Source organism: Cervus canadensis, chromosome 13 (assembly GCF_019320065.1).
Source record: "Cervus canadensis isolate Bull #8, Minnesota chromosome 13, ASM1932006v1, whole genome shotgun sequence".
In the NCBI taxonomy this organism is placed as follows: Eukaryota; Metazoa; Chordata; class Mammalia; order Artiodactyla; family Cervidae; genus Cervus; species Cervus canadensis.
Genome location: NC_057398.1, coordinates 32,294,223 through 32,322,052, shown reverse-complemented (window position 1 = coordinate 32,322,052; position 27,830 = coordinate 32,294,223). Strand labels below are relative to the sequence as shown.

Below are 27,830 nucleotides of genomic sequence, written 5' to 3'. Positions count from 1 at the left end.
TCCTCACCCCAACTCCTCACGTCCTCCCCCTGTGTTCTCATCCCCACATGGAGCTGGAGTGGTTTTCTTTCTCCTTTACTGAGGTATAACTGATGAAGCCATAGGATACTTGGAGTGCCCAGCATGATGATCTGACATCCACATAAACTGTGGAAGGATCCCACCCCCGATTTAGTTAACACACACTTCACCTCACGTTGGGCTGATTTCCGTGGAATCCCGAATCAGGTGGTGTCACTGCCTCTCAGGCTCTTTCCCTGACCCGTCATCCTGTTTGGAGTAGAAGTGGCCTGCATGGGTGGCTCCTGCCCCTTCTCCGATTAAACGCAATCCCATTCTGTTTTATTAAATTTTTTGTTTTAGTATTTAAAAAAAACTTCAGCCACTGTGTGCCACATGTGGGATCTTAGTTCCCTGACCAGGGATCAATCCAGTGCCCTTAGCCTTGGAAGCTCAGAGTCTTAACCACTGGACCACCAGGGAAATCACTGGGTGCTCTGTTTTGAAATGCACCTTGGCTTTTGTTTTTATTCAGGTGTGGTGGGGCCAGCAGAGTGGGGTGATTGCCACTGAAAAGATAGTTTCTTCCTCTGGGCTCCCCAGGGGAGGGGGCACACATCCCCAAAGGGTCCCACTGGGAAGCGATTGGGTCAGTAGGGAGGCAGTGGGGTGAGGGGAGAGCTGGGGAAAAGGCCTGTTTCATGGTTTTTGTGGGAAGGGATGGGCAAGGCCGGGTAAGCAGCTGCACACACTTAGGACTGGCCAGTTTGAGTTAGTTCATTGGCCTCTGGGTTGGAGGAACTAGTTGCCTGGGTCTAGTTCTGGGATTGTTGGGGTGGAAAGATATTGTCTCCTCGAGTGTGAGCCAGACGAGGGCAAGTGGGGTGTGGACTTGAAAGCAGGTTGTTTACTATCACTGGGAAATAGCTGGCCCTGGGCAGGACAGCCTCTTCCCATCAGGGAGGCTCCAGGTGCCAGAGCACTAGGGACACTTAGAACCAGAAAGTGAGAGCAATTAGTTAATGTAAATACACATACATGGACATGAGTTTGAGCAAACTCCGGGGGATAGTGAAGGACAGGGGAGCCTGGCATGCTGCAATCCCTGGGGTCACAAAGAGTCGGACATGACTTAGCGACTGAAAAACAACAAAAATAACATACGTGGCTTCCCAACAGATGTGGGAAGATTCCTGGGTCAGGAAGATTCCCTAGAGAAGGAAATGGCAAACCCACTCCAGTGTTCTTGCCTGGGAAACCCCATGGACAGATGAGCCTGGTGGGCTACGGTCCATAGGGTCGTAAAAGAGTCAGATATGATTTAGTGACTAAAAACAACAAAAAATATACATGTAGTCAGGATGATTTTCCTGAGCACCCAGAGCTTCCTTCTGCCTGTTTCATTCTCCCAGGGTCCACTCCTGGTTCCCGTCCACCCCACCCTGCCTCCTTAGTTCTCAGTTTAGATGTCCTCTTTCAGAGCCCCTTCCCTGGCCGTCTTCTTCAAAGAGCTGACCCACCCATCTTCCCCTGCTCCCAGTTTCACTGTCTTCACATGAACCCCAGGGACGCAGGTTTTGTGTGTTTTATTCCCTGTTGCATTTCCAGTGCCTAGAACAGTGTCTGGCACAGAGTGGACACAGAAAATAGATGCTTAAATAACATTTATTAAATGATTGCGTGAAAGGAAAGCAGAATTCCTGGTCCTGGATAGACAGTAAGAGCTGCCCTCTTGCCAGGTGCGCTGGTGGTAACAGCACTGAAGACCCAGGCAGAACCCTCTGTAGGTGGTACCGCTGGGCACAGGGCAGGTCTGTATAGTTTCTGGTGCCTTGTCAGTATCTGTGGTTCTCAAAGATCGGCTTTTCTTTTATTTATACCCTGACCCCAACCCACCCAAATAATTCTGACAAGCTGAGGATTTAGAGTTTGTGGTTATACTGGGAATAATTTGGCTGTAAACGGTAATAACAAATAACTCCTCCCCACCCCCCCCCAAAAAAAAAACCCAAGTAAAATAGCCTAAGGAAAGATAATTTGTTAACTCACTTAAAGACAGACCTATCATTAGCATAAGCTTCAGGTGTGGCTTGATCCAGGATCTCATGTGTTGTCACCTGAACTTGCTCTTCCTTGGTTCCACATGGTGTCATGGGTGTCTGTCTCCACAGCTTTGGCTTCTTGTGTGCCTTGCTGGTTCTGGGTGGGACTCCAGAGGTCAAGGGAGGGCCATGGAGGGAGGTCGTCCCTTGGAAGGAAGGGCCTGATACCTAAACCAGGGGATGGATGCTGAGTGGCCCAGTTTCCTCCAAATGGTCCACAGCATCTGTGGGGAGGCTCGCAACATTAAGGATCCTTCAGGGCCATCCCTCTGTCTCCTAGGGCGTGCTGGAGCTGCTATCGGAGGTGGGCTGCCACCTGCGTGTGTCTCTCTTCGATGTCACCTATCGGCACTTCTTCGGGAGGACGTGGAAGAGCTCGTCGAGGCCCGCAGAGCCGCTCAGCGGGCAGCCGGCCAGGATCGTCTTCAATGAGGTGGGTGCAGTGGCTGGCAGGTGTGTGGGTTCCACCCAGACCTGGGGGCACCACCAGTGCACCCCAGACTACAGGAATGCCCCAAGCAGCAGGCCGAGCTCCCACAAAGCTCATCCTGGCAGCCAGCATCTGTTTCCAGACAGAAACTTGTGTGGCAGCCATGTGCCCTGAGTGGATGGTGGCAGGGGGCGGGTGGAGTGGGAGGGCACGTATGTAGGTCTCATCACCTTCATGGAAACTTCCAGCTTTGGCAACAAAGTTAGGAAATTATTGATCTCATCAGATTTCCCCAGTTTTCTTCCTCATTCACTTCCCCTCTTCTTTTTCTTTCTTTTCAGTTTAGGATTTTTTTTTTTAAGATGAGCAGATTGAGACTTAGAAATGAGGTGCCTTGCCAAGGTAGAAGGTGGCGGGGCCCGGAGCCCCCGTCTGTGTCTGCAGACTTGCCCACGCAGCAACCCTATGTCTGGCCGCCCTGCAGATCGAGTGTCACATCCTCGTTCAGCTGCACCAAACCCACAAGCGTCTCTTCCAGCGCCTGCCGTCTGCCCGCCATGGGGCTGGGTGCCAAGGCGATGGTGCTGGGTGGATGGGACAGATGTGGTTCTCACCCTGGACAACTTACAGTCTGCTGACCAGGCAGGCGGCAGCAAGTGTAGGTGTGGTGAGTTCTCAGAGGAGACTGACAGCCACTGCCCTAGGGAAGAAGGGGAGACATAAGCAGGTGGTGAAGGAGGGTCTCAGGTAGCTGAGCTTATGGGATGGAGGGAACCAGCCCAGGATAAGTGGAGTGGCAGAAGCTGTGTCCCGGGGTGAGGGGCAGGAGGGCGGCCGAGGGTAGGCTTGGCGGGTAGCTAGCTGGGAGGGGCCTTCCTGAGACAACGGGGTTTTCCTCAAGAGCTGGAGGTGTCCCAGCGGTCTTCTTCCCAGCTGCTCCTTCAAGCTGCACGTGAATGCAGTGGGTCCTGCAGGGAACAGTATTGGAGGGTCGGTGTGGTGTTGATTTTGTTCTTCTCTGCGCAGTCAGGGAAGCCCAGTAGGTGACCATACAGTGAGTAACAGAGGTGGTGGTGGTGGCCGCAGCCGTCCTGGGGAAGGTCTCGTACGTGACCAAACCGAGCAAGCTGCCCTGTTTGTGGGGGATGGTCCTGCCCAGTCATGAAGCCGCCAGGCTTCTCTGCATTGGCTGTCACCCACGGTCAGGATGCTATGTGCAGTGTGGATTGACGTTACTAGTCCTTACTGAACGTTCAGGAGAGGGAGATGCTGTGCCCAGAGGTTCAGGGAAATTAGATACAGCCTTGGGGACGTGTGTCCTGGGGACCAGGACCTTGACTGGTGTGTTCCGGCCATCAGATGGCCCATGCTGAGCCCCTCAGTCTGGTGTCTGAATCGAGAGAGAATCTGTGTGTTGTAAACCACATGTGACCGTGGGCAGCTGTTTAGGGTGCTGTCCCAGCTTCTGCACTGAGTCACCTTTGCGCCTCTGTCTTGGGGCGGGCAGTTGGGGGTTGCCGAGGCCTGGCAGGAGTGCGGTGGCCCCAATGTTGCTGGGAGCCTGGCTGGGGTGCCGCCTTCCTGGGCTAGGCTGTTTGGATTCTTTTTCTCGAGTGGACAGTCACAACCTGGAAAACCTGGCTTGGTGACAGATACTACGGTGACTGTGTCCTCTCCTGGGGAGTCACCACGGGATGGTTGGCTCCCAGCTTCTTGGGGAGGTTTCAGCCCTGCTGTTTGCCTCTGGAGGTCGGTATATATGTCTCTGTCTTGAAGAGCAGTTGGCAGGTCAGAGGCCGTAAGTGACAGACACCTTGACCACAGTGATTGTTCTCAAGCCTTGTTTTAACCCTGGTGTTGGAGGGGCTCTGCAGGTTCTGTTGGAAGTGCTGCTGTGTCGAGGGGATGGTGATCCTCTGAGATCAGCAGAGGAGCACTCTGCCACCACTGGGGTCCCAAGATGAACCCTCCTCCTGTGACCTTCCCCATGGCTTTCCTTGTAGGCGCGGTCACCGCCAAGACAGGCCACATGCGGAGGGCCTGCTGTCACCCCGACCAGCTCGGTGGCTGACAGCCCTGCAGAGTAGAAGGTGCATTGTAAGAAACGGCCTTCAGAGCTGCTGCTCCACCTTCTGGGCTCATCAAGGGCTCAGCATCCATGCCAGAGAGGATTCTCAGGTGTCCCCCTATCCTGGGAGCTGTGGGTCTAGGCCTTTTCAGCTCAGTTCATGTCTGGTCCGAGCTGTGGGAGCTGAGTGCCGCTCAGTCATCTGGGCTCTGCTCAGTGGGGTGAGGGGACCAGGGCCATGTGTTAGGGAGGACCACAGTCTTTAATGTTTTCAGAAGAATCTGCACCCTTCAGTTACTGATCGAAGTGAGGCTAGTGCTGGGGAACAGAGCAGTTTTGGTTGGGAGGGGATGCCAAGGCCCCGGACTTGCTCAGCCAGAGCTGTGTTCAGGTGCTATGCCCCAGGCAGGCAGCAGAGGCCAGTGCTGCCCCAGGAACGGTCCATCCTGATGGGCCGCTTGGCAGCATCCTCCCCACCAGCACTGTCCTCTTGTCCTTGACGTTCAGAGTTTAGTGAACTACAGAGATTCCCCTTTGCCGTGTGTGTGTGTGTGTGTGTGTATACATGGACGTACATGTGCACATGAAATGTGGCTTGTTCCCGGGGTGGCCTGGATATGCGGAGGGTCTGGTTATGGGGTTGTGTCATCTGAGCAAAGCTCTGTGTACACACCTATGGGAATAGAGAGAAACACAATTTGCCCTTTTTAGAGATGATTCTGAAATTTGGTGAAGATCTTTTTCTGATTTTACTGATCGCCTGGGCTTTTCTGATTCTACCCATTGGTTGTGGCTCAGGGGTGATGCGGAGAAGGCAATGGCACCCCACTCCAGTACTCTTGCCTGGAAAATGCCATGGACGGAGGAGCCTGGTAGGCTGCAGTCCATGGGGTCACTGAGAGTCGGATGCGACTGAGCGACTTCACTTTTACTTTTCACTTTCATGTGCTGGAGAAGGAAATGGCAACCCACTCCAGTGTTCTTGCCTTGAGAATCCCAGGGATGGGGGAGCCTGGTGGGCTGCCGTCTGTGGGGTCGCACAGAGTCGGACACGACTGAAGCGACTTAGCAGCAGCAGCCGCCGCAGCAGCAGGGGTGATGTGATGGAGGTTACCAGCGGCCGGTAGCAGGGGCCCATCTGGAAATCAATGTGGTTGTCTGGTCTCTGTGTAGACTCATGAATCAACCATGTGGGCTCTGGGTTTTGATTGAGTTGTCCTTGTAATGCACAGCCCTGACAGAAGATGCTATTTCATTACTTTGCAAACAATGTCTTGTAGGAAAGACCGTGGACTAAAGGAGTCCTGCCTTGAGCCGAGCCAGGTGTTTCTTTCCGGGAGTGATGAATTCCTTACACCCCTCTCGTCCCAGCCTCCCCGCTCTGCCTGGCGGACCACAGGGCACCAGCTCCAGGCCTCTCAGCTCTGAGCTCAGGACTCTGTGTTCTCCTCCGAGGCTGCCCTCGGTGGAGAGGAATCACCCTTCACTTGCGCTGAGATGGTCGATCATTCTTTCAGCCTCTCAAAAGCTATCTTTAAAAAATAATCTGGGAGGCCAAAGCACCATGCAGTTCCTGCACTTTCTTTCTGCGATGGACATAATTCTCCCTTAAATTCTTTCCTTAACTAACCACGCTCAGCCTGCAGTGACAGGCTCATTTTTCCTCCTGTATTTATTTTACTCGGGCCACTGGGTAGGAATCCTAGTGGTTCTTCACAGGCAGCCAGAACCCAGATCAAATATGGCAGAAGTGAACGTATCTATGAAACAGACAGACTCACAGACATAGAGAACAGACTTGTGGTTGCCAAGGGGTGTGTGGGGGGCTGGGGAGGGAAAGATTGGGAGTTTGGGGTTAGCAGATTCAAACTGGTTTATATTTATAGCATAGGGAACTATTGATATATTCAATATCATGTGATAAACCATCATGGAAAAGAATATAAAAAAGAATATGCCATCTGATGCAAAGAGCCTACTCACTGGAAAAGACCCTGATGCTGGGAAAGATTAAGGGCAGGAGGAGAAGAGGGCAGCAGAGGATAAGATGGTTGGATGGCATCACTGACTCGATGGACATGAGTTTGAGCAAACTCCAGGAGATGGTGAAGGACAGAGGAGCCTGGTCTGCTGCAGTCCATGGGGCCGCAGAGAGTCCAACATGATGTAGTGACTGAACAACAGCAACAATATATGTATAACTGAATCACTTTGCTATACAGCAGATATTAACACAACATCTGTAAATCAACTCTGCTTCAATAAAATTAAAAAACAAGTAGATGCTGTCAAGAAATGTCAGTGTATCCAAGTGAAACTCCAGCAGGCTCTGCCCAGTGACTTGGTTAATCGCCAGGTTCCTGAGCATGCCCTCTGCTCTCCTTACCCACTCTCATGTTCCAGGAGCTGCTCCTGATGTAAACCATTTGCAAAGCAGGAATCCAGCATGGCTCCAGGGTGCCGTCTTTGCTGAGAGCGCCTGGTCTTAGCCATGTCACCTAGGAGGATTTCTTTCCTGTCTGGCTCAACAGAAACAATTCCTGGGGACGCTGAGCCAGAAATGGGGCGGGAGCGTGTAGAGAAGTGAGTGAATGAATAGAAGGAGAAATGATATCTCTCCTTAATGTTTCCATAGGGATTTAGTTGTTTGGTGATTGAATTGTCTACCATGTGGGCTTCCCAGGTGGTGCTAGTGGTAAAGAATCTGCCTGCCACTGCACGAGATTTAAGAGCTGAATGTTCGATCCCTGGGTCTGGGAGATTCCCTGGAGGAGGGAATGGCACCCCACCCCAGTATTCTTGCCAGGAGAATCCCATGGACAGAGGATCCTGGTGGGCTACAGTCCATGGGGTTGCAAAGTGTTGGTCACGACTGAGCGTCTGAGCACATAGACATACATGTGGGGACAATAGAAAGCTTTGAATTTGTCAGCTTCTGTGTATTCATCACAGTCTCCTGAGGCTGTTTTTGCTTTAGGTTGTAACTGGGTTTGCTGTTTCTGAATAAGCCCAGCCATCCTTCTCCAGGCGGGAGTGGGTCTGGCTTTGGCTGAGGGAGTGGGATCTGATGTAAGATGGATAAGGGCTGAGTCCTGCTCCATCCTTACTCCTGTGGGGTCTTGGGCCAGTTGTTTAAACTGTTGACTCTGAATTCATCATCTGTGCCTGATGGACAGCAGGGTCCACCTCCTAAAGGTCCGGAGGGTAAGCAGTAGGTTCTTCCCAGGCAAGCTCTCAGGGAGCAGTAGGGGCTCACTCAGCAAACACTGGCTGGGGGTCTGCTCTGTGCCTGGCTATTATGTTAGGACCTGGAAATGCCCAGATGGGCGAGATGATGTGTGGTCATTTCAGCCGTGGTGGGGTTTGCGTTGTCACTGTCGGTGGGAGCTTGTCAACCCTGGCTCCACAGACGCTTAGAGTCAGATAATGCTCTTGGTGTGAGGGCCGGGCGGGAGGGTGGCGATGTCTCCAGAGCTGTGTTCTTTTCCTGCAAATAATGGCGGGCCCCACCCCAGATGAGTGGAAGCTTCTGACTGGAATTAGAGATTTTGCATCTCCCGGAGGAGAGTTTTGCTCGTGGATTCACTGCTCTTGGAGCAGTCAGTCTTGCGGCCGGTCGTGTGCAGCAAACTGTTCAGAGCCTCCAGTGGAAGGCTGAGCTGACAGACTGTGGCGGCAGACGGATATGTGGTGCATTTACCTTCCTGAAGCTACCCTACTAAAGGTTTACTAAAGAAAGTTGTTCGGTGGTCCAGTGATTAGGACACCATGTATCCACAGGTTCAGTCCCTGGTTGGGGAACTGAGATCCCACAGGCAGCGTGGTGAGGTCAAAGAAGAGGAAAACAAAATTGTTTGGAAGGCACTAGTTTAATTTCTGTGCCTCTCTCCCCGGCCTTGTCTTCAGCCTGGGATGGAAGAGTGTATGTCACTTAGGGCAGGTCGAGCGGCTGGGCAGCCACGGACGAAGCCTCTACACAAATACCTGTCTTCATCTGAGGCCCAATTTTGATTCTGTCACGTGTGTGAAAAATGGACCCTCGGCCCTGAGGCAAAATGTTGGCGTTTTTGAAGATGAAGGCATTAAGACAGGAGCATTTCTGTGATTTATTAACCAGTTTATCCTGTCAGGGGGGCACCTTGTCAAGGGTGGATGAGTGAGCTGTGGCGTGGGGGGACCAGAGCCCCACTCTGCTGTGTCCCACGGCTTCTTTCTAGGTAATTGGACGGGCTTGACTTCAACGTTTAATCCCGCGGTGACAGCTGATGCATTTCCAGGTATTCTGCATGGCCGCCGCCAGGCATCCTGACCCTGGAGGGCTTGGTTTTTAAAATATTTGTTTACTTGGCTGTGTCAGGTCCTAGCTGCATCATGCGGGGTCTTCTGATGTGGTGCATGGGCTCAGTAGTTGTGCATGGACTTAGTCGCTCTGTGGCATGTGGAACAGGGTTCTCAGTTCTCTGACCAGGGACTGGATACGTGTCCCCTGAATTGGAAGGAGGATTCTTTACCACTGGACCACCAGGGAAGTTCCTGGAGGGCTTGTTAGCAGAACTGCTTGATCATGCTTGGGATGTCTGACCAAGCCCACGGCGGTGCGGTGGGGGTAGGGGACCTGGGTTCTAGGTGACTGGGCTCCTCTGGGGATCTCCCGGCCGGGTGTCTGAAGGGTTGAAGCCACAGAGTTGTGTGGTTCATCCCCAGGGCTTTTACTTGCACAGAATTTCCGAGCTGGTCGGCCCTGGGCAGGGTGTGCATTTTCTACCTGCCTAAGCTGACTCTTGAGAAGTCCCTTGGACTTCAAGGGGATCAAACCAGTCAATTCTAAGGGAAATCAGTCCTGAATGTTCATTGGAAGGACTGATGCTGAAGCTGAAGTTCCAATACTCTGTCCACCTGATGCGAAGAGCTGACTCATGGGAAAAAACCCTGATGCTGGGAAAGACTGAGGGCAGAAGAAGAAGGGGGTGACAGAGGATGAGATGGTTGGATGGCATCACGGACTCAGTGGACATGAGTTTGAGCAAAGTCTGGGAGATAGTGAAGGACAGGGAAGCCTGGTGTGCTATAGTCTATGGGGTCACAAAGAGTTGGACACTATTTAGTGACTGAAGAACAACAACAAATTAACCTTTACATTAGAACTTCTTGAGGGCTAGATCCTATTTCCAGGTTCCTTAGAAATTCTTTTTTTTTTTTAATGTGGACCATTTTTTAAAAAGTCTTTATTGGATTTGTTCCAATAAATTGATTCTGTTTTGTGTTTTGTTTTGTTTGACTGAGAGACACATGGGATCTTAGCCCCCTGACCAGGGATTGAACCCTCGCCTCTTTCATTGGAAAGCGAAGTCTTAACCGCTGGATCACCAGAGAAGTCCCTAGAAATTCTTTAATATGCACAGCGTGCTCATTAGAGAGGCAGTAAATCACGTCTGGAAAAGCATTAGTCCTTACCCATCAGTAGTGAGGGGATGAGGCACTCAGACCTTGTGTTGCCTTGTAACACGCTGAGCTTCCAAGGTTGACCCTACTGGTGAAAGTGGAGTCTCTGGGACAGACCAGAGTGGGGCTCTGTGGTTAGTCTGGTCTCAGTAATTGTTTGCAGTGGTAAAGGAAATGGAGAGGCAACAGCCATGAATTGGTATGTGAAAGTCAAAGTTGCTCAGTCGTGTCTGACTCTTTGTAACCCCATGGACTATACAGTCCATGGAATTCTCCAGGCCAGGATACTGGAGTGGGTGGCCGTGCCCTTCTCCAGGGGATCTTCCCAACCCAGGGATCAAACCCAGGTCTCCCGCTCTGCAGGCAGATTCTTTACCAGCTGAGCCACTAGGGAAGTCCAGTTGGTACCTGGGACATGCCCAAAGCAGCTGGTCCTACCGCCTCCGGGCAAAGGATTTCAAGGTGACCTCTAAGCTGGAGGATTATGCCTGCTCTGCATCAGAGCTGACAATGTTTGTTAAACTGCCAAGAAGAAAAGTGGGTAGTGTCCATAAAACCGATATGCACAGGTGTAAATGTGGGAGGTGAGATAATGACAAACTTGACTTTACGGTGGGGCTTTTTAAAACAGTCCTCAAGTCTTAGAAACGGAAACATAATTCTCTCTTGGTCCAACCACCTGTCAGCTGTAAGTGGTCATTATTTCATCATTTTGCAATAAAAGATAATAGAATAACGATTTATATCTCATGGCTGATGTTTTAATGTGTCTCTCTGTTATCCTGGGCTGACAGTCTGTGATTACAGTAAACGTTTTCTTGGTGACACCGTGGTAATGACTCGTTAGTGGGGGATTATTCCAAGTTTAAATCACATTGCTGCAGCCTGGCTGGCCGGCCCTGCATTGGGGGGTGGTCTTTGTGCTCAGTTGGTGACCCTACCACCTGGGCTTCACCCTAACAAGGATGCTGGATGCCAGGGACCCCTCGAGTACAGAGCCTCAGTTCAGTACTGACCTGGGCTCCCGGGAGGCTTGTTCCCTGAAGATTCGCAAACCCAGTTAGCACCTCCTTTTCTGTCATCTGTGTCTATGATGTTTGTTAGTTTTATATGAGAGTGACTGCATTGGATTTCAGGAGATTGGAAACAGTGGCAGAAGGAAGGTGTTTCTGTTCCCATGTGGGCATGTGCATCTCAGGATGGGAGCTGGGTTGACCCGTCTGTGTTGTCTTTCTCACTCCCCACCCCATGGAGAAGCTACTAAAAGAAGTTACCTTTTAGTAACAATTTGAGTATCCTCTGCTTGGCTTGGACCCCCGCCTCACCAAATCGTGTCTTCAATATTCTCAAGGCTATTTGTTATAAACAAAGATTTTTGTTGTTGTTATTCAGTTGCTAAGTCGTCATGTCTGACTGTCTGTGACCCTGTGGACTGCAGCACACCAGGCTTCCCTGTCCTTCGCTATCTCCCGGAGTTTGCTCTTGTCCATTGAGTTGGTGACGCTATCCAACCATCTCATTCTGGGTTGGAAATGACAGAATGAAATCCTCAGGAAATCCCAGGATATTGCTTAGTTAAAACAGAATTCATTCAGATGCAGCCTCATGGTATTTCCACAGGAAACAGGGATTAGAGTCAGTATTGGCGAGTAGTGATTGAAGTTTGGGCATTGCATGAAAGGGCTCTGCAGACGTGTGGGCAATGTGGGTGGCTCAGTGGACGTGTGGGTGTGGTGGGCAGTTCACTGGATGCATGGGTGCCATGGGCTACTTACATCTTTGGGCTCATGGTCCTGGCGGGTGACAGGGGTGGGGAGCGCGGCTGCCGCAACCCCTATCCTCTCCAGAGGCTCTGATGTCTTCTGGCATCTTTTGTGGATGAAAAACTCCTAAAGGAGGAGCAAGCAGTCTTACATCCAGATGCTGGGTGTCCTGGAAGGAGGACCTGTGACCCCAGTGTCTGTCTCTGAGGGGCTCCCTTCCTGGCCCCTTCTCCTCTCGTGCCTGGAAGGGATGCTGTTCCCCACACGGTGTGTTTGCAGCATCGACATGAAAATGGTGGAGGGTGAGGAGGGCGCCCGCCTCTGTCCCTGAGCTTCCTTCTTGCAGGTCAAGAGCGTTCACTCTGTCCCCTTCTCTTTGGCAGCCCTTGTATTTTCACACATCCTTGAACCACCCTCATGTCGTGGCCGTGGTGGAGGTGGTCGTTGAAGGCAGGAGACGAGATGGGACCCTCCAGACTCTGTCCTGTGGGTTTGGAATCCTTCGGATCTTCAGCCACAAGCCGGAATCTCCAACTTCCACCTCCCAGGACAAACGGTATCTGCCTCGTCTCCTCAGTTGTTAGGGTTCCCAGCATCTCTCTGTGGTGAATTAACGGCTCATTCCCAATAGGAAGCTCTGACTTTGTCAGTTCGTGTGTGTTTATCACAGTCTCCTGGGGATGTTTTTGCTTCAGGTTGTAACTGTGTTTGCTGTAAGCCCAGCCATCCTTTCCCAGGTGGGAGCAGGACTGGCTTTGGCCAAGGTGGTGCGATCTGACGTAAGGAGGATAAGGGCTGAGTCCTGCTCCATCCCTACTCCTGTGGGGTCTTGGGCCAGCTGTTTAAACTCTTGACTCTGAATTCGGCATCTGTGCCTGATGGACAGCAGTGTCCACCTCCTAAGGGTCCGGAGTGTAAGCAGTAGGTTCTTCCCAGGCAAGCTCCCAGGGAGCAGTAGGGGCTCACTCAGCAAACACTGGCTGGGGGGCCGCTATGTACCAGGCTCTGCTATGTTAGGACCTGAACGTGCCCAGGTGGGTGAGACGGTGTGTGATCATTTTAGCCATGGTGGGGTTTGCATTGTCACTGTAGATGGGGGCTTATCCACCCTGGCTCCATGGACACTTTGGGCTAGGTGTGCCTTTGTTACGAGGCTGTCCTGAACAATGTATGGTTTCACAGCCCATGAGACGCCAGTTGTCCCCTCCCCACCCAGCTCTGACAGCCAAAAACATCTCCAGACTTTACCAGTTGCCCCAACGGGGCAAAATCCTCCCTGGTTGGGAACCATCACTCTAGACACACAGCCGTGGAAGCCCCTCAAATGTTGTTTCAAATCTTGGGACGCTTTCAGGCACAAGCCGCTCCCCAGGCATTGTTTCTAGTGCCCTTGCTCAGGCTGCATTCGGACCATGCAGAGTGTACTCTGGACAACCTTCCCACCAGCGCTGTGGGCTCATGGAGCCGCTGCTGTGCTCAGGCGTCCCTGTTTCCCGCAGAGGGTGGAGGAAGCTCCCAGAGGGGTGGAGGGAGGTCCCCGCAGGCCTAGCTTTTGAAGAGCATAGCTGGGGTCCTGTGGCTGAATGCAACGTGCTGACGTGCGGCTCACACGTCTTGTTTTGCAGGCTGAGACTGTATCACGGGAGCCCGCGAGCCCTCCTCCACCCGCTCCTTCAGGACCCCATAGAACGTAAGAGACGCCGTCTGGCCGGGCCTCCACAGCACCTGCTCGTCATGTCACTTCCCTGAGTATTAGAGCGTCACCAGCTTAGCTCAGGTGTTAACAGATCTGAGGAACGTGTAATGTGGGCTTGGAGTCTGATATAACTTAAAGACCCGGGGACTTCCCTGATGGCCAAGTGGCTGGGACTCTGTGCTCCCACTGCAGCGGCTGAAGGTTCCATCCCTGATCGGGGAACTGGGATCCTGCGTGCTGAGTGGTGCAGCCAAAAAGTTAAAAAAAAATGAAAATTTAAAGACCTGAGACATACGAGCCTGAAGGGAGCACATAACTTTGTGAGGGTGACCCCGTGGGGTCCACCTGGAGGGAGGGCTGCTGGCCCCCCGGCCTCTGGGTAGCAGCTTTGCCCCCACGTGAGTAGTTGCTGTCGAACATGGTCACCGGCTGTCCCTGGAAGCCTCTGACCAGAAAGTGCATGGGTCGTCTCCAGCACAGCAAGGTATCCAGTGGTGCCAATTACAGGGACATCCTGCAGGAGTGCCTACTCTGTGTGGACTCAGCGCCCACGGCCGCCTTAGAGCAGTGGGGGCTTCCTGCCTGCCTCTGTGGCTTCTCCCCCAGAGTAGCCAGGGTGCTCCTGGGAGAGATGTGAGGCGCCCCCTGGCTGCTGGCTGAGTGGAGGGTGGACGGAGGGGTGCCCGGTGAAGCAGAGGGATGAGCTGACAAGCCATTTCAGGGGCCTGGTGTGGGGCTCTTTTCTGACCTGGGGGATGTGAACAGGGTTCTAGCAGTGGAGGTGGATCTGTTTGGGGACAGTTGGGGGGGGTGACTTTCTGTCTCTGAGATGTTGCCTGAATTCCATGGTGGGAACTTGGTGTCTGCCTTCCAGCCTGTGTGAAACCCTGAGCCTCCTTCCACTCCCTGAATTTGGTGAAAATCTCGTGATCGAGGAACAGTTGGTCAGAAACTTAGCTTTAATGATAAAGACTGGCTTTTAGTGTTAGTTGCTCAGTTGTGTCTGACTTTGCGACCCCATGGACTGTAGCCTGCCAGGCTCCTCTGTCCATGGAATTTTCCAGGCAAGAATATTGGAGTGGGTCAGTTCAGTTCAGTTCAGTTTCTCAGTCATGTCTGACTCTTTGCAACCCTGTGGACTGCAGCACACCAGACTTCCCTGTCCATCACTAACTCCCGGAGCTTGCTCAAACTCATGTTCCATTGAGTCAGTGATGCTATCCAACTATCTCGTCCTCTGTCATCCCCTTCTCCTCCTACCTTCAATCTTTCCCAGCATCAGGGTTTTTTCTGATGAGTCAGTTCTTTGCGTCAGGTGGCCAAAGTATTGGAGTTTCAGCTTCAGCATCAGTCCTTCCAATGAATATTCAGGACTGATATCCTTTAGGATGGACTGGTTTGATCTCCTTGCAGTCCAAGGGACTCTTTAAGAGTCTTCTCCAACACCACAGTTCAAAAGCATCAATTCTTCGGTGCTCAGCTTTCTTTATAGTCCAACTGTCACATCCATACATGACTACTGGTAAAACCATAGCTTTGACTAGATGGACCTTTGTTGGCAAAGTAATGTCTTGGCTTTTTAATAAGTTGTCTGGGTTGGTCATAGCTTTTCTTCCAAGGAGCAAGTGTCTTTTAATTTCATGGCTGCAGTCACCATCTGTGGTGATTTTGGAACCCAAGAAAATAAAGTCTGTCACTGTTTCCATTGTTTCCCCATCTATTTGTCATGAAGTGATGGGACTGGATGCCATGATTTTAGTTTTTTGAATGTTGAGTTTTAAGCCAGATTTTTCACTCTCCTCTTTCACTTTCATCAAGAGTCTCTTTAGTTCTTCTTCTCTTTCTGCCATAAGGGTGGTGTCATCTGCATATCTGAGGTTATTGATATTTCTCTTGACAGTCTTGATTCCAGCTTGTGCTTCGTCCAGCTGTGCATTTCTCATGATGTACTCTGCATATAAGTTAAATAAGCAGGGTGACAATATACAGCCTTATTGTACTGGAGTGCGTATTCATTCCCTTCTCCAGGGTTTCTTCTCGACCCAGGGATCAAACCAGTGTCTCCCACATTGCAGGCAGAGTCTTTACTGTCTGAGCCACCTGGGAAGCCCTTTTAGGTTATTTCCCAATTGAATTTAATCATCAACTTGCCAGCATTTTCTCTCCTAAAGTATCCTTAGACTCAGCAACTGTTAAACAGCAAGGAGCACCCACCTCCCCCTCCAGGTCCATTTTAGGACCACTGTTCTGGTGGAGGGTATGGGGGCTATGGATGTATGAGGGGCCTGAGGAGGGACAGCCACAGACTGACAGCTCATCCTCTCAGGGGGCATTTCTAGAAATGTGGGGTATTTTTCTTGACTGGGTGATGTACTCACATAATCCAGAATTCAAAGTATGAAACAGTGTGAGAAGGTTCAGGTGAGGTCTCCTCACCCCTGTGCTCAGCTCCTCGCCTGCATCACAGGTGATGTCCTCTCTGGGGTCTTGTGGGTCCTTCCGTGTCTTCTGATAACACACGAGCAAATGTGCATACCCGTGGTCTTGTTTTTGCCCCCGTCTAGTCATTCTAGACCTTTGTTTTTCCCCTTAACTGTTTATCTTGAATGGTGTTTCATATCAGCACTAGGAAGCATGCTTACTTTTTTTACCACTGGGTGGCATTTAGTTGAATTGCTGTTTGTGATTGAACCACCCCCCGCCAAACAGACACTCGGAGCTGTTCTGTAGGAGCAGAGGGTTGAAGGTGCAGTGAACATCTGCCCTTTTGTGAATGTGCACGTGAATCCATAGGGTAAATTCCTGGAAATGGGATTGCTGGTCTGGGGGCCCCTCCATGTGCAGTTTTGTATTATTTCCTCTGTTTGCCCTCCATGGAGGTTGTACCAATGTGTTCTCCAGCCAGCCATGTAGCAGAGTGCCTTTTAGAGCATTTAACATCTTACAGTAAGCAGATCCCATGTGTGGAGTGGTCAGATATTAAAAATGCAATTTTCAATAATACAGTTTTATTTTCTAATGAATGCACATTTAGTTCTTATGAAATCACTTAGTGCGCCTCAGGAGGTGGTCAGTCCCCTGTCAGTGGAGGAAATCAAGTGGTAGCAAGATGCACCATTTGGTGGCCATGTGTTGAGGGTGTGTCTGTGTCCCCCTCAACCCCAGGCCCTGTGGCCCTGCACCTAGTTTCTGCTGACGCCTTCCCTCCACCTCCCTGAGAACTCTGAGCTCTTCCCAGCGATTCCTTTCTCAGGATGCTCTCCTTCTTCCCACTTCCTCAGTGTGTTATCCAAAACTTTCTTGGGGTTTGGATCCCATTCTCCCATGTGTTATGGGTGTCAGTGGGCTTGTATCTTAGTCACCACAGGCTTATGTCCTCTTTGAGGACAGGACTCTGTCTTGGAGGTTGCTGGCTGCCCAGCACCTAGTCTTGCTGCTTTGTGGGGCTCAATGAATGCGAGGCTGAGGCTGAAGAAGAGATATTCTTGTCAGAGCGCCCTCCAGGGTCCCTCTGATCATGGGAGCGAGCCATACCTGACTTCACTGCTCAGGGGAAGAGGTGAGTCCAGAGATTCTATTATGTCAGATCAAAAACAGGTGTCTCTTTCATTGCAGTTTTACCAAAGAGTGTTATTAAGGGTTGATTCTTTTTTGCTCTTGGCTGAACGAACAGAGCAATTCCCCTCTCTCCCTAGAAAAATACTTTTCCTGTTTGTCTGGCTCTTTCCCAAGGTGCTTGGCTTATTGGCCGGTTTGACTGAAGGTGCCTTGGTTTCAGCTGTCACAGGAGGTGTTTTCTCCCCCAGAGAACAAGCACATGACCCTCATTGAGAACTGCAGCCTGCAGTACATGCTGAGGCCACACCCACTTCTGGAGCCCGTGTTCCACCTTCTTCCCGAGAACCTTCTGGTGTCCGGTCTGCAGCAGATACCTGGCCTCCTTCCAGCTCACGGAGAATCAGGTGAGGACTCTTCTGTTTCTGGTCACTTGATGAGTCTCTGTTAGTTCAGATCTTGTAGGAACTGGGCTGCATGGGGTGAGTGCTGGTTGAGTCCCTCCGGCTAACAGCCCAGTGGTGGTGGGGGAGAAAAAGGGGGAAGTGGGGAGGAGGAGGAGGGTGGCTGTGTCTCTCACTGGCATTCCCTTCCTGAACATACCTCGCATCCCTTGGGTCCTCTCCGCCTTCTCTCCTCGGGAAATGGTCTCATGAGGCAGCTAGCTCATGTCTTTACGACCATGACCAGGAAAACCACTGTTACTGGATCCCACCTGTGCTGGACCGCCATATGAGTGGCTTGGTTATTGTAACTTCTTAATTGTGGTAAAATAGGTATAACGTAAAACTTACTATTTTAGCCAGTTTTAAGTGTGCAGCTCAGTGGCATTAAGTCCACTCGCACTGTTGTGCAGCCATCCCTCCATCCATCTCCAGAGCCTTTTTATCTTCCTCAACTGAAACTCTGTCCCATTAAATACCAATTCCCCATCTCTCTGCCCCCTCTGCCCCCCACTTCCAGCCTCTGCCCCCCACCATTCCACTCTCTGTCCCTATGAACTGACTCCTTTAGAGACCTCACAGAAGTGGAATCCTGCACTTCCGTCAGTCCTTCTGTGACTGGTTTATTTCACTTGGCATAATGTCCTCAAGGTTCATCTGTGTTGTTGCATGTGTCAAAATTTCCTTTCTTATTAAGGCTGAATTGTATCCCATTGTATGGAAGGACCACCTTTTGTTTATCCATTTACCTGTCCACTGACATTGGGCTGGTCCACCTTTCGACTTGCGAGTGAAGCTGCTTGATTACTTTGGAAGTGAAATCCATGGGACAGGCTCAGGGCTGTGACTTGGTGTGATTTAGGAGTTGATTCTCCTGGTTGATAAAGGTCAGCCCTTCACAACCATGAATCCCTCTGGGGGCTGATCTGCATTTAGGTTCTACTGATGGGCCGCACCTCCTTGGTCTCCTGCTCCTTCTGGGCACTTCTGGGGGCTTTCTTCTGGCCGTCTGGAAGAATCTAGGAGAAGGGACTGCACCAGCCTTTCCCACCTGGTGCCACTGGAACCGCTGTTCTTGGGGAGCTGGCTCCCTGCTCCATCCAGGGGAGGCAGGGTGTGGCTTTGGGTGTGAGCAGCGGGGAGGACAGGTGGGAGGTGCCGAGTGTTTGGCTCAGAACAGAAACACCCAGGACCCAAAGAGGAGGCTCAGGTCCAGGAAGGAGTGTGTGTCTCAGCAGCGGCGTCTGCGCACGTGGCCTGGGTGCTGGGGTCTAGGCTGGGCTGCAGACCTTGTCATCTGAGGTCACGAACTCCTGGGACGGGAGTATGGTGGTTGTCACCATCCTGAGCTCATTGTTTCTCCAACGTCTCAGAGACCAGATGATAATATATCAGAAATGACCAATTAGCCATGAACAGGAGCATGTTCTTGTGTGTGTGTGTGTGTTCCAGGTTTGGATCTGTCCTGGGTCACTGAGCCCTAACCCCCGTCCCTGCAGCACCCCCTCTAAGCAGCCATGTTGCCCCCGGTGAGGCGCCCGTGTTTAGCCCAGAGGGAGGAGTAGTAAGAGTTACAGGCTGGAGAGATCACCTCCTGGTTGTGCTGCAGGACTGAGTGATGAGAATGCGACACCTACGTCCGGCTCTAAGCCCCGCCCCGCCCCGCCCTGCCCACTGGTCTGGGAGGTGCGGCGCGGCACCCTCCCCCCGCCCCCCGCCCCGCCCGCCCGGCCCCCGTGGACAGCGAAGGTATTAGGTACCCAAGTGGGCACCTGCAGGAAGTAGGAAGTCAGCGGATGAGTTTTTCTGACCTGGGATTTTGGGTATTTAAGCAGAATGTTCTTGGGGCCTGATGTGCGTCTGTCACCAGCGGGGGTCAGTAGAACTGCAGCTAAAACATGAGGATACAGAAGCGGAGCGCAGACCGGCTTCTGTGTCCCTCCTGGGAGGCGCAGGAGCAGCTCAGGGGCCTAGACAGGCCCCGTGTTTGTTCTCGGCATCTCAGGTCGGGCTGGAGGGGTAAAGGGCTGCGTCATGGAGAGGAGTTCTGGGTTCAAGGAGCTTGAGTTCAGCTCCTGACCCTGAGTTTGCGTTTTTGGAGGAGCTGAGCCCCCTTGGCTTCCGGTTTGCCTCTGATGTGGAGTGGCAGGCACTGGGGCCTTTGACGGATGCAGGTGGTGCCTGTAAAATGGCAAAAATGAAGAACAATTTATGTTGTTGTTTAGAAACAAATGACCAGAATGCGCTCTAGCAGGTGGGCGGGAGTTGCCTTCAGTGGGCAGGAGCTGTGCTCACTCCTCTGAGGGAGAGGGGACCAGGGCAGCCTCCTCTCTAGTCCCCAGACCACCTGGGAGCGGAGACCCTCTTGCTCAGCCCCCATGCGCAGCCTCCCAGGCACCCAGCCCACGGTCTGACAGCGGTTATTGTTTCTGTTACAAATTCTGCACAGGATCTCATGGGCTTTTGTGACTCACTCTTGAAAGAGTTGTTTTGCTGGATAGTGTTTTATGGCCCTGAGGGGCCCAGGCAGGGGCTGGTGCTGGCCTCAGTGGTGGGAATCACATGTCTAACTTGCCGAGGGCTTGGTTTTATTTTGATGTCGTGATGGGACTCGGCTATTTATTCATTTGTAAAATACCACAATGTGGGAGAAGTGAGTTGCTTTCACTGTTTTTTTTTTAAATTTTTAATTGGAGGTTAATTGCTTTACAATGTTGCATTAGTTCCTGCCATACAACACTGTAAGTCAGCCATAAGTGTATACATGTCCCCTCCCTCTTGAGCCTCCCTCCGACTCTATCCCACCCCTCTATGTCGTCACAGAGCACCGGACTGGGCTCCCTGTGTTATATAGCAGCTTCCCACTAGCTATTTATTTTATGCATGGTAGTGGATGTATGTCAGTGCTAGGAGTGGGTTGTTTTCAGCTGAAATGTGGATGGAGGTCACTGTAGGTTCACATGTGATTTTCATAAGTGTGGTAGCTGCAGGAGGTTTGGCTGGCAGGGGTGGTGAGGGGGTGCCCCAGAGCACTGTGCTGGGCCGTCAGTGCAGGGGTTCACCGCTGCCCGCTGCCCTGCTGGGCCCTTGTGCTGTCAGTCATCTCTCCTCTCCTGCTTGGCCCGGCTCACTGCCCTCTGCTCCCCGGGAACCCATCCTCCCTCCCTCCTGTTTCTCGAGCATCGGCATGCCAACTCTGTGCTGGTGCGGGGCTGTCCCCGGGCTGACCCGCCAGCTCACTGACTCCAGCCCTGCTTTCTCATCTATTGAACCGAGCTGGGCAGAGCTTTCCCAAGAACTGACCTGCAGGCTTGCCACGTGGTGGTGACCCCTCTTGACTGGTGTGTCCTTGGGCCGGCCCTCCACCTACTGAGGTGCCTCCCCAGCCCCAAACTGCTGATGCTGCACTTTCACAAACAACATATGGGTCCTGGGAGGAGCCCTGTGCCCCAAGCCTGAGCACCTTGTGTACTGATGGGGTTCTCCCACCAGGCTTCCCAAGTCGAGCTGACTGCCCACCCTCCGGAATCAGGCTATGTGTCTTCTAAGTTCCTGGATAGTGACTTCGATCCTCTGCGGTGAGGGAGTGACCAGGGACAGGGCTGTGCTCCCTGAAGCTGCTGTGGGTCAGGGGCCAGTGCGCTACAGCTTCGATTCTGGTCCTTTGCTGAGGACAGTTAAAATGACAGAATTAATCTTTATCCAATAAATTCATAAAACTAAAAGTTTTCCCTTCCAACCTCGCTCCCCAGAGATAACTGCTGCTAGTAGGTTGGTGTATACCTTTTATATAGTAATTGATTTACTGAATACTCAACATGTATTTGTAGAGTAGATCCTGTGGGCGGCAGGCCCCGTGCTGGGGCTGTGGTTGCACCCCTGTGCTCCCAGTACAGAGTTAGTGCATGCTTCCTGGGTGAGGGCTGGCCTCAAGTCCAACAGCGGTCTTCACAGGCCATAGAAGGTGTTTTAGAGCAAACCTGGGGCTTCCTAGGTAGCCCAGTGGTAAAGAACCTGCTTGCCAATCAGGAGATTCGGGAGATGCAAGTTTGATCCCTGGGTTGGGAAGATCCTCTGGAAGAGGAAATGGTAAACCCACTCCAGTATTCTTGCCTGGGAAATCCCATGGACAGAGGAGCCTGGAAGGCTACAATCCATGGGGTCGAAAACAGTCTGACATGCTGAGCATTCATGTCATCTAGAGCAAATGTAGACCAGCTCAAGTTCATTTATGTTCCTGTCTAAATTGTTCCTAAATTTCATTTTCATTTTGTTGCTGCTGCTGCCATGTTTTCTCTGTCTTGGGAGTTGTGTTCTGGTGAATGAAACACCCTCGCAGGGGAGCTATGTCCCTGGGGGTCTGAGGTCCTCTGGTGGGGATGTGTTACCAAGCGCTTCCTTGAAGGATGTCTCTAGGGAGGGGTTCTCACCGTCTAGTTTTCTCTGCGCTGTGTTCGGGGGAGTCTCAGGAGAAAAGGCATCGTTGAGAAGTAGGAGCAGGGCTGCCCCTTGTGTCTGTGCTGGCTGCTGGTGCTGGTTGAAGGAGGGAACGACAGTGTCAGGCGGTGAAGCTGTGCCCATGGGTGGTACTGGCACACTGGGGAAGTGCCCTGAGGCTGTGGTGGTAAGCAGGCTCCACTCTGGCCCCACGTGACCACTCCGAGCCTCTGCTGTGGTCGGTCTCGTCTGTAAAATGGGGACATTGTGAGGACCTGCCCAGAGAGATGTGTTTGGGGAGCAAGTGAATTGGGTCAGTGAAGCCCTGCCCTGGGCACACGGGGTGTGCCTGGCAAGGGTGAATGGCTACTCTTTGGTCTGGAACGTTCTGTCTTGAGTTGGGATGGCTCCTTTGTCATGGTCCCCCTGTGGCTGCTTCAGGGCGTCTGGAGGTCTGATCTGTCTCGTGTCAGAGGGCCCCTCAGAGCTGTTCTTTCTTTGGTCGTGGCTTCTGGAAGTTCGCAGAACAGGTCTCTGGCCAAGCTAGGCTCAGAACTGGGCCTCTTGCATTGGGAAAGGCAATGGGTCGGCTCTGGGTTTCCTTCTGTTTCCATTGCACCTGAAGATGGCGGGGAGGGGAGTGCTGGCTGGTGGCTGTTCTCACTGTCCCAGTGCTTGTTGACCAGGGAGTGACCTCTGGCTTGGGGGCCGCACAGACCCTTTGAGGGAGCAACCCTCAGGGAAGGGCACTTGTTCCCCGTTCATGCTTCCATGGAAACAAGACTTGGCATTGGGGGACATGAGCTGGTAACATGCTGGGGTGTATCTTTGGGGTTGGGTGATTTTGCTGCCCAGCATGGATAGGGTGAGGGTGCCAGTTGTAGTCTGTATGTCCTTCCATGGATTCAGTGGGAGCCCCCAGGATGCTCCCTGCCCCAGAGGTTGGGGTGTGTCTGGGGGTTCTGGCTCCCTGGACTGAATGATGGAAGCCCAGGTGGGAGGCAGGATGATATGGTCTCCATGGCATCAAGGCCGAGAGTGTGGGGCAGCTCCGAGTGTGGGGTGGGGGGCGGGTGGGGGAGTCTCACAGGAGCACAGGGAGCTCGGGGGTCACTGCCATCTCCCTCTGGGGTGGGGGTCGTGGCCGCCTTACCTGGAGCCCTCCCCCTTCCTGTGACTGCCCATGGAGCCCTGGGCCACTTGACCCTGAGCACCTCTTTCGGCCAAGAATTTAATTGTGATCAAGAGCCGAGGGGTTGTTTGGTAACCAGCAAATGAGCCATCTGGGCTCTAAAGCAGCGAGCATGTGCCAGCGACAGGGTCCTGTGGATCAAGGTCAAGGAAGAAGACAGCGGTTGTGTGTTAAAAACGCTGAAATCACTGGAGGGAAATGTGTCCTGCCCTATGATGTAGACGCATGAATTAACTTGCAGAATGTGAATAATATGCATCTGCAAGAATAAGGGGGTGACAGGCATCCTTTTTGTGTCCTTCCCTTCCCTCTGCTCCCTCACCTCCTGCTGCCCTAGGTCCTGCCAGCATCACCCCCTCCCTCCCCTCAGCTCCCAGAGGGACCCGCTGCCTGGCGATTTTCTGCTGTGTTCCCTGAAATCCTGCATGGATGATTCATGTGCTCCCTATGGGTGGAGGAAACTTGAGTTCCTGCCTATTGCTGGGAGAGGGGTCCCTTTTCCGTGCCCGCCTCCCCGCTGGGCCCTACCTCTCTCCTTCTGTCTCTGACCGAGGCTCCCAGCTCAGGATGTGCTTCGGACACTTGCTTGACCATTTTATGAAAGGTTGCACTTTGTGTATTTCTGCACTTAAAAAATATCATGGTAAAATACACATGTCATAAAATGTGCTTTTCTAACTATTTTTCAACACGTGGTTCAGGAGCATTGAGCACATTCACATCGTTGAGCAACCCCACATCTCCAGAACGCTCTCATCTTGCAGAACTAGACCCTGCAGACACACTAACTCCCCACCCCTGCCCCAGCCCCTGGCAGTCCCCTTTCTACATTCTGTCTTGGAATTTGATGACTTTCAGCACCTCATATAAATGGAATTATCTAGTACTTGTCTTTTTGTGACTGGCTTATCTCAACAAAATGTCATCAAGGTTCATCCATGTTGTAACATGCGTCAGAATCTCCTTCCTCTTTTAAAGTGAAAGTGTGAGTAGCTCAATGTCCGACTCTCTGGAATCCTGTGGTCTGTGGCCCACCAGGCTCCTCTGTTCATGGGATTCTCCAGGCAAGAATACTGGCGTGGGCTGTCATTCCCTTCTCCAGGAGATCTTCCCACCCCAGGGATTGAACCTGGGTGTCCTGCATTGTAGGTGGATTCTTTACCTTCTGAGCCACCAGGGAAGAATGATGCTGTGTTGTGTGGATGGACCACAGTTTGTTCGTCTTTCTTTCACTTCTTGATGGGCATTGAGTTGTTTCCACCTTTTGTCTACTGTGAAAAAAGATATCTGTACTTTTAAATTGGGTCTGATTCATCAACTGACCTGCTTTAAACACTTAACAATATGATGAAAGGAATACATAAACTTTTCCAGAAGTATCAAACCTTAGTGTGTATTTGTGATGGGAAAGGTATAGAAAACCATAAAGAGGGGAATAAAGTAATGTGATTACTGTCTACAGACATACATGTATAGGCCACCATCAAAAAGTACAAATGATAAATGCTGAAGAAGATATGGAGAAAAGGGAGGCCTCTTATACTGTTGGTGAGAATGTAAATTAATGCAGCCACTGTGGAAAACAGTGTGGAGGTTCCTCAGAAAACTAAAAATAGAGTTGCTACATGATCCAGCAATCCCATTCCTGGGCATATATCTGGAAAAAATGAAAACTCTAGTTGGAAAGGATATATCACCCCAGTGTTCATTGCAGCACTATTTACAATAGCCAAAATATGGAAGTAACCTAAATGTCCATCAACAGATGAATGGATAAAGAAGATATGGTATAAAAATACAATGGGATATTATTCAGCCATAAAAAGGGTGAAATAATGCCATTTGCAGCAACATGGATGGACCTAGAGATGATCACACCAAGTGAAGTAGATCAGACAGAGAAAGACGGATGTCATATGACTTTTCTTATATGCGACATCTAAAAAAATGATACAAATGAACTTATTTACAAAACAAAAATAGACTCACAGACATAGAAAACAGACTTATGGTTAGCAGAGGGGAAAGCTGGGGGAGGGATAAATTGGGATTAACAAATACACTATTATATATAAAATATATAAAATAAATAAAATAGATAAACAACAAGGACCTACTATGCAGCCTAGGAAACTATTCAGTATCTTGTGATAATGTATAATGGAAAAGAATCTGAAAAAGAATATATATGTCTGAATCACTTTGCTGTGATTCAGGTATATGTGTTGATTCACAGTGAATTACTCTGGAAACACTGAAAATCAATTATACTTCAGTTAAAAAAAAACAAGAAGAGAGTACTACTCCAAGAAAAAAGATATATGTGTATACATGCAAATGCATCAGTTTAGTTCAGTTGCTCAGTGGTGTCTGACTCCTTGTGACCCCATGGACTATAGCATGCTAGGCTTCCCTGTTCATCACCAACTCCCAGAGCTTGCTCAAACGCATATTCATAGAGTCGGTGATACCATACAACCATCTCATCCTCTGTCGTCCCCTTCTAATGGTGATGCCATACAACCATCTCATCCTCTGCCGTCCCCTTCTTCTTCTGTCTTCAATCTTTCCCAGCATCAAGGTCTTTTCCAATGAGTCAGTTCATCACATCGGGTGGTCAAAGTATTGTAGCTTCAGCTTCAGCACCTATCCTTCCAGTGAATATTCTGGACTGATTTCCTAGTTCGATCTCCTTGCAGTCCAAAAGACTCTCATGAGTCTTCTCCAGTACCGTAGTTCAAATGCATCAATTCTTTGACATTCAGCTTTCTTTATGGTCCAACTCTCATATCTATACTACTGAAAAAACCATAGCTTTTGGACCTTTGTTGGCAAAATAATGTCTCAAATGCATATATTTTAAGTAATCTTGTCATCAAATGGACTAATAATATGCAGTTTTATATGTTGTTATATGTTGTTCTTTTCACCTACAATGTCATATTATTTTTTGATTATTAAATATTCTTTTTTGTTTGTTTTTATTTCCTTCTTTCTTTGTTTTTTGATTTGCTTTTAAATAATCTCTGACAATATGATTTTTTTCTCATTTTATATGGATGAGCAAGAGATTATTTAACATTCTCATATTCTTGAACATCTGGTGGTTTCTTACTTTTGTCTGTTATAAATAATGTTCTAATGAGTATTCTTGCAAATAAAGCTTTTCTTCCATCTTTGATTATTTAGAGTCGGACACGACTGAGTGAACTCTTAACTCTTGATTATTTTGCTAAATAGATTCAAAAGTGGCATTGCTGGGGCAGACGGTGGATATGGATTTCTTTTTCAAACGTTAAGCTTTTTGTTTTGTGTTGAGGTATAGCCGATTAACCATGCTGTGGTAGTTTCAGTGAACAGGAAGGGACTCAGCCACATGTGTACGTGTATCCATTCTCCCCGACACCGCCTCCCATTCAGGGTGCCACATGACGTTGAGCAGAGTTCCCTGTGCTCTGTAGTAGGTCCTTGTTGGTTATGGATATGTATATTTTTAAGGCTCTTGATACACTCTAAGTTACAGAGACAACCGCCTCTCAGCTGCAGTGACTGATAACTTTCCAGTAAGATAGTGTTCTTTCCGGCATGGTTTCATCAGCACTGTGTCTCACATCAATTGTTTTTTTTTTTTTTAATTTTGGTACTGGCTTTAAAAAATCTAAGACCACAGATCGCCAGTCCAGGTTGGATGCATGAGACAAGTGCTCAGGGCTGGTGCACTGGGATGACCCAGAGGGATGGGATGGGGAGGGAGGTGGGAGGAGGGTTCAGGATGGGGAACACATGTAAATCCATGGCTGATTCATGTCAATGTATGGCAAAAATCACTACAATATTGTAATTAGCCTCCAACTAATAAAAATAATTGGGAAAAAAAAAGAAAAAAAAAGATCCTAGAAAAAAAAAATCTAAGACCTTGTACCTCAATATTTAAATAATCATAAAAGTTTAGGAAGACACAGAGAAGACCAAAACCAGAGAGATGACACAGATGGGGATGTAAAGGGGCAGACGCCCCCTGGGGGTGTGTTTGTAGGGGCAGCTGGCTTTGCCTTCTTCCTGCTGTGGTGGCCTTTGTTCTAGGGCCCGTGGAGAAGCCTCTCCAAATAGGTGTGATGCTCCCCTCTCGAGGCTGGGTTTCCACTTACCTGCTCAGCGTGGACGCTGGGCTGGATGCCAGGGGCCGCCCTCCCTTTCTGTCCTCACCCTCATGGAGCTCACGGTCTGGGTGCTTCTCGATAGGGATGGGACTTCCCTCTCATCTTCCCAGCCCAGCCTTTGTTTCTGCTTATGTGTGCCATGCTCACACGTTTGCCTGAGTGTTTCCACATGGTTCAGGGTGTCGTTTCTGTCGTTGACTTGCTCAGTCATTTCTGACACTTGGGACCCCATGGACTGTAGCCTGCCAGGCTCCTCTGTCCACGGGAAGAATATTGGAGTGGGTTGCCATTTCCTCCTCCGAGGGGATCTTTCCCACTCAGGGATCGAACCTGCGTCTCTTGCGTCTCCTGCATTGCGGGTGGATTCTTTATTGCTGAGCCATTGGGGAAGCCCATTGTTCAGGGTAAACATAAGGAAATGAGAAATGACACAGTTGGCCATGTTCTCGCTGGACAGGAAGCCGTGGGGAAGGGAACAGATGTCACCTTGCCTCTGGCAGCCTGTCTGCCCTGGATAGCTGAGTTAGGAAATTTGTTTCTGG

At 50.6% G+C, this 27,830-nt stretch overlaps 1 protein-coding gene across 11 annotated transcripts in view; it reads left to right on the top strand.

The window, feature by feature from the left end:
• Nucleotides 1-27,830, top strand: part of NPHP4 (nephrocystin 4) — a 138,143-nt gene that overhangs the window by 12,432 nt on the left and 97,881 nt on the right. For all 11 annotated transcript variants that reach the window (XM_043485062.1, XM_043485067.1, XM_043485066.1 and 8 more), the window contains 4 exons: nucleotides 2,383-2,535; nucleotides 12,189-12,361; nucleotides 13,431-13,495; nucleotides 17,308-17,463. In XM_043485062.1, coding sequence (XP_043340997.1) covers nucleotides 2,383-2,535; nucleotides 12,189-12,361; nucleotides 13,431-13,495; nucleotides 17,308-17,463 — 547 coding nt within the window. The remainder of the gene's footprint in view (nucleotides 1-2,382; nucleotides 2,536-12,188; nucleotides 12,362-13,430; nucleotides 13,496-17,307; nucleotides 17,464-27,830) is intronic.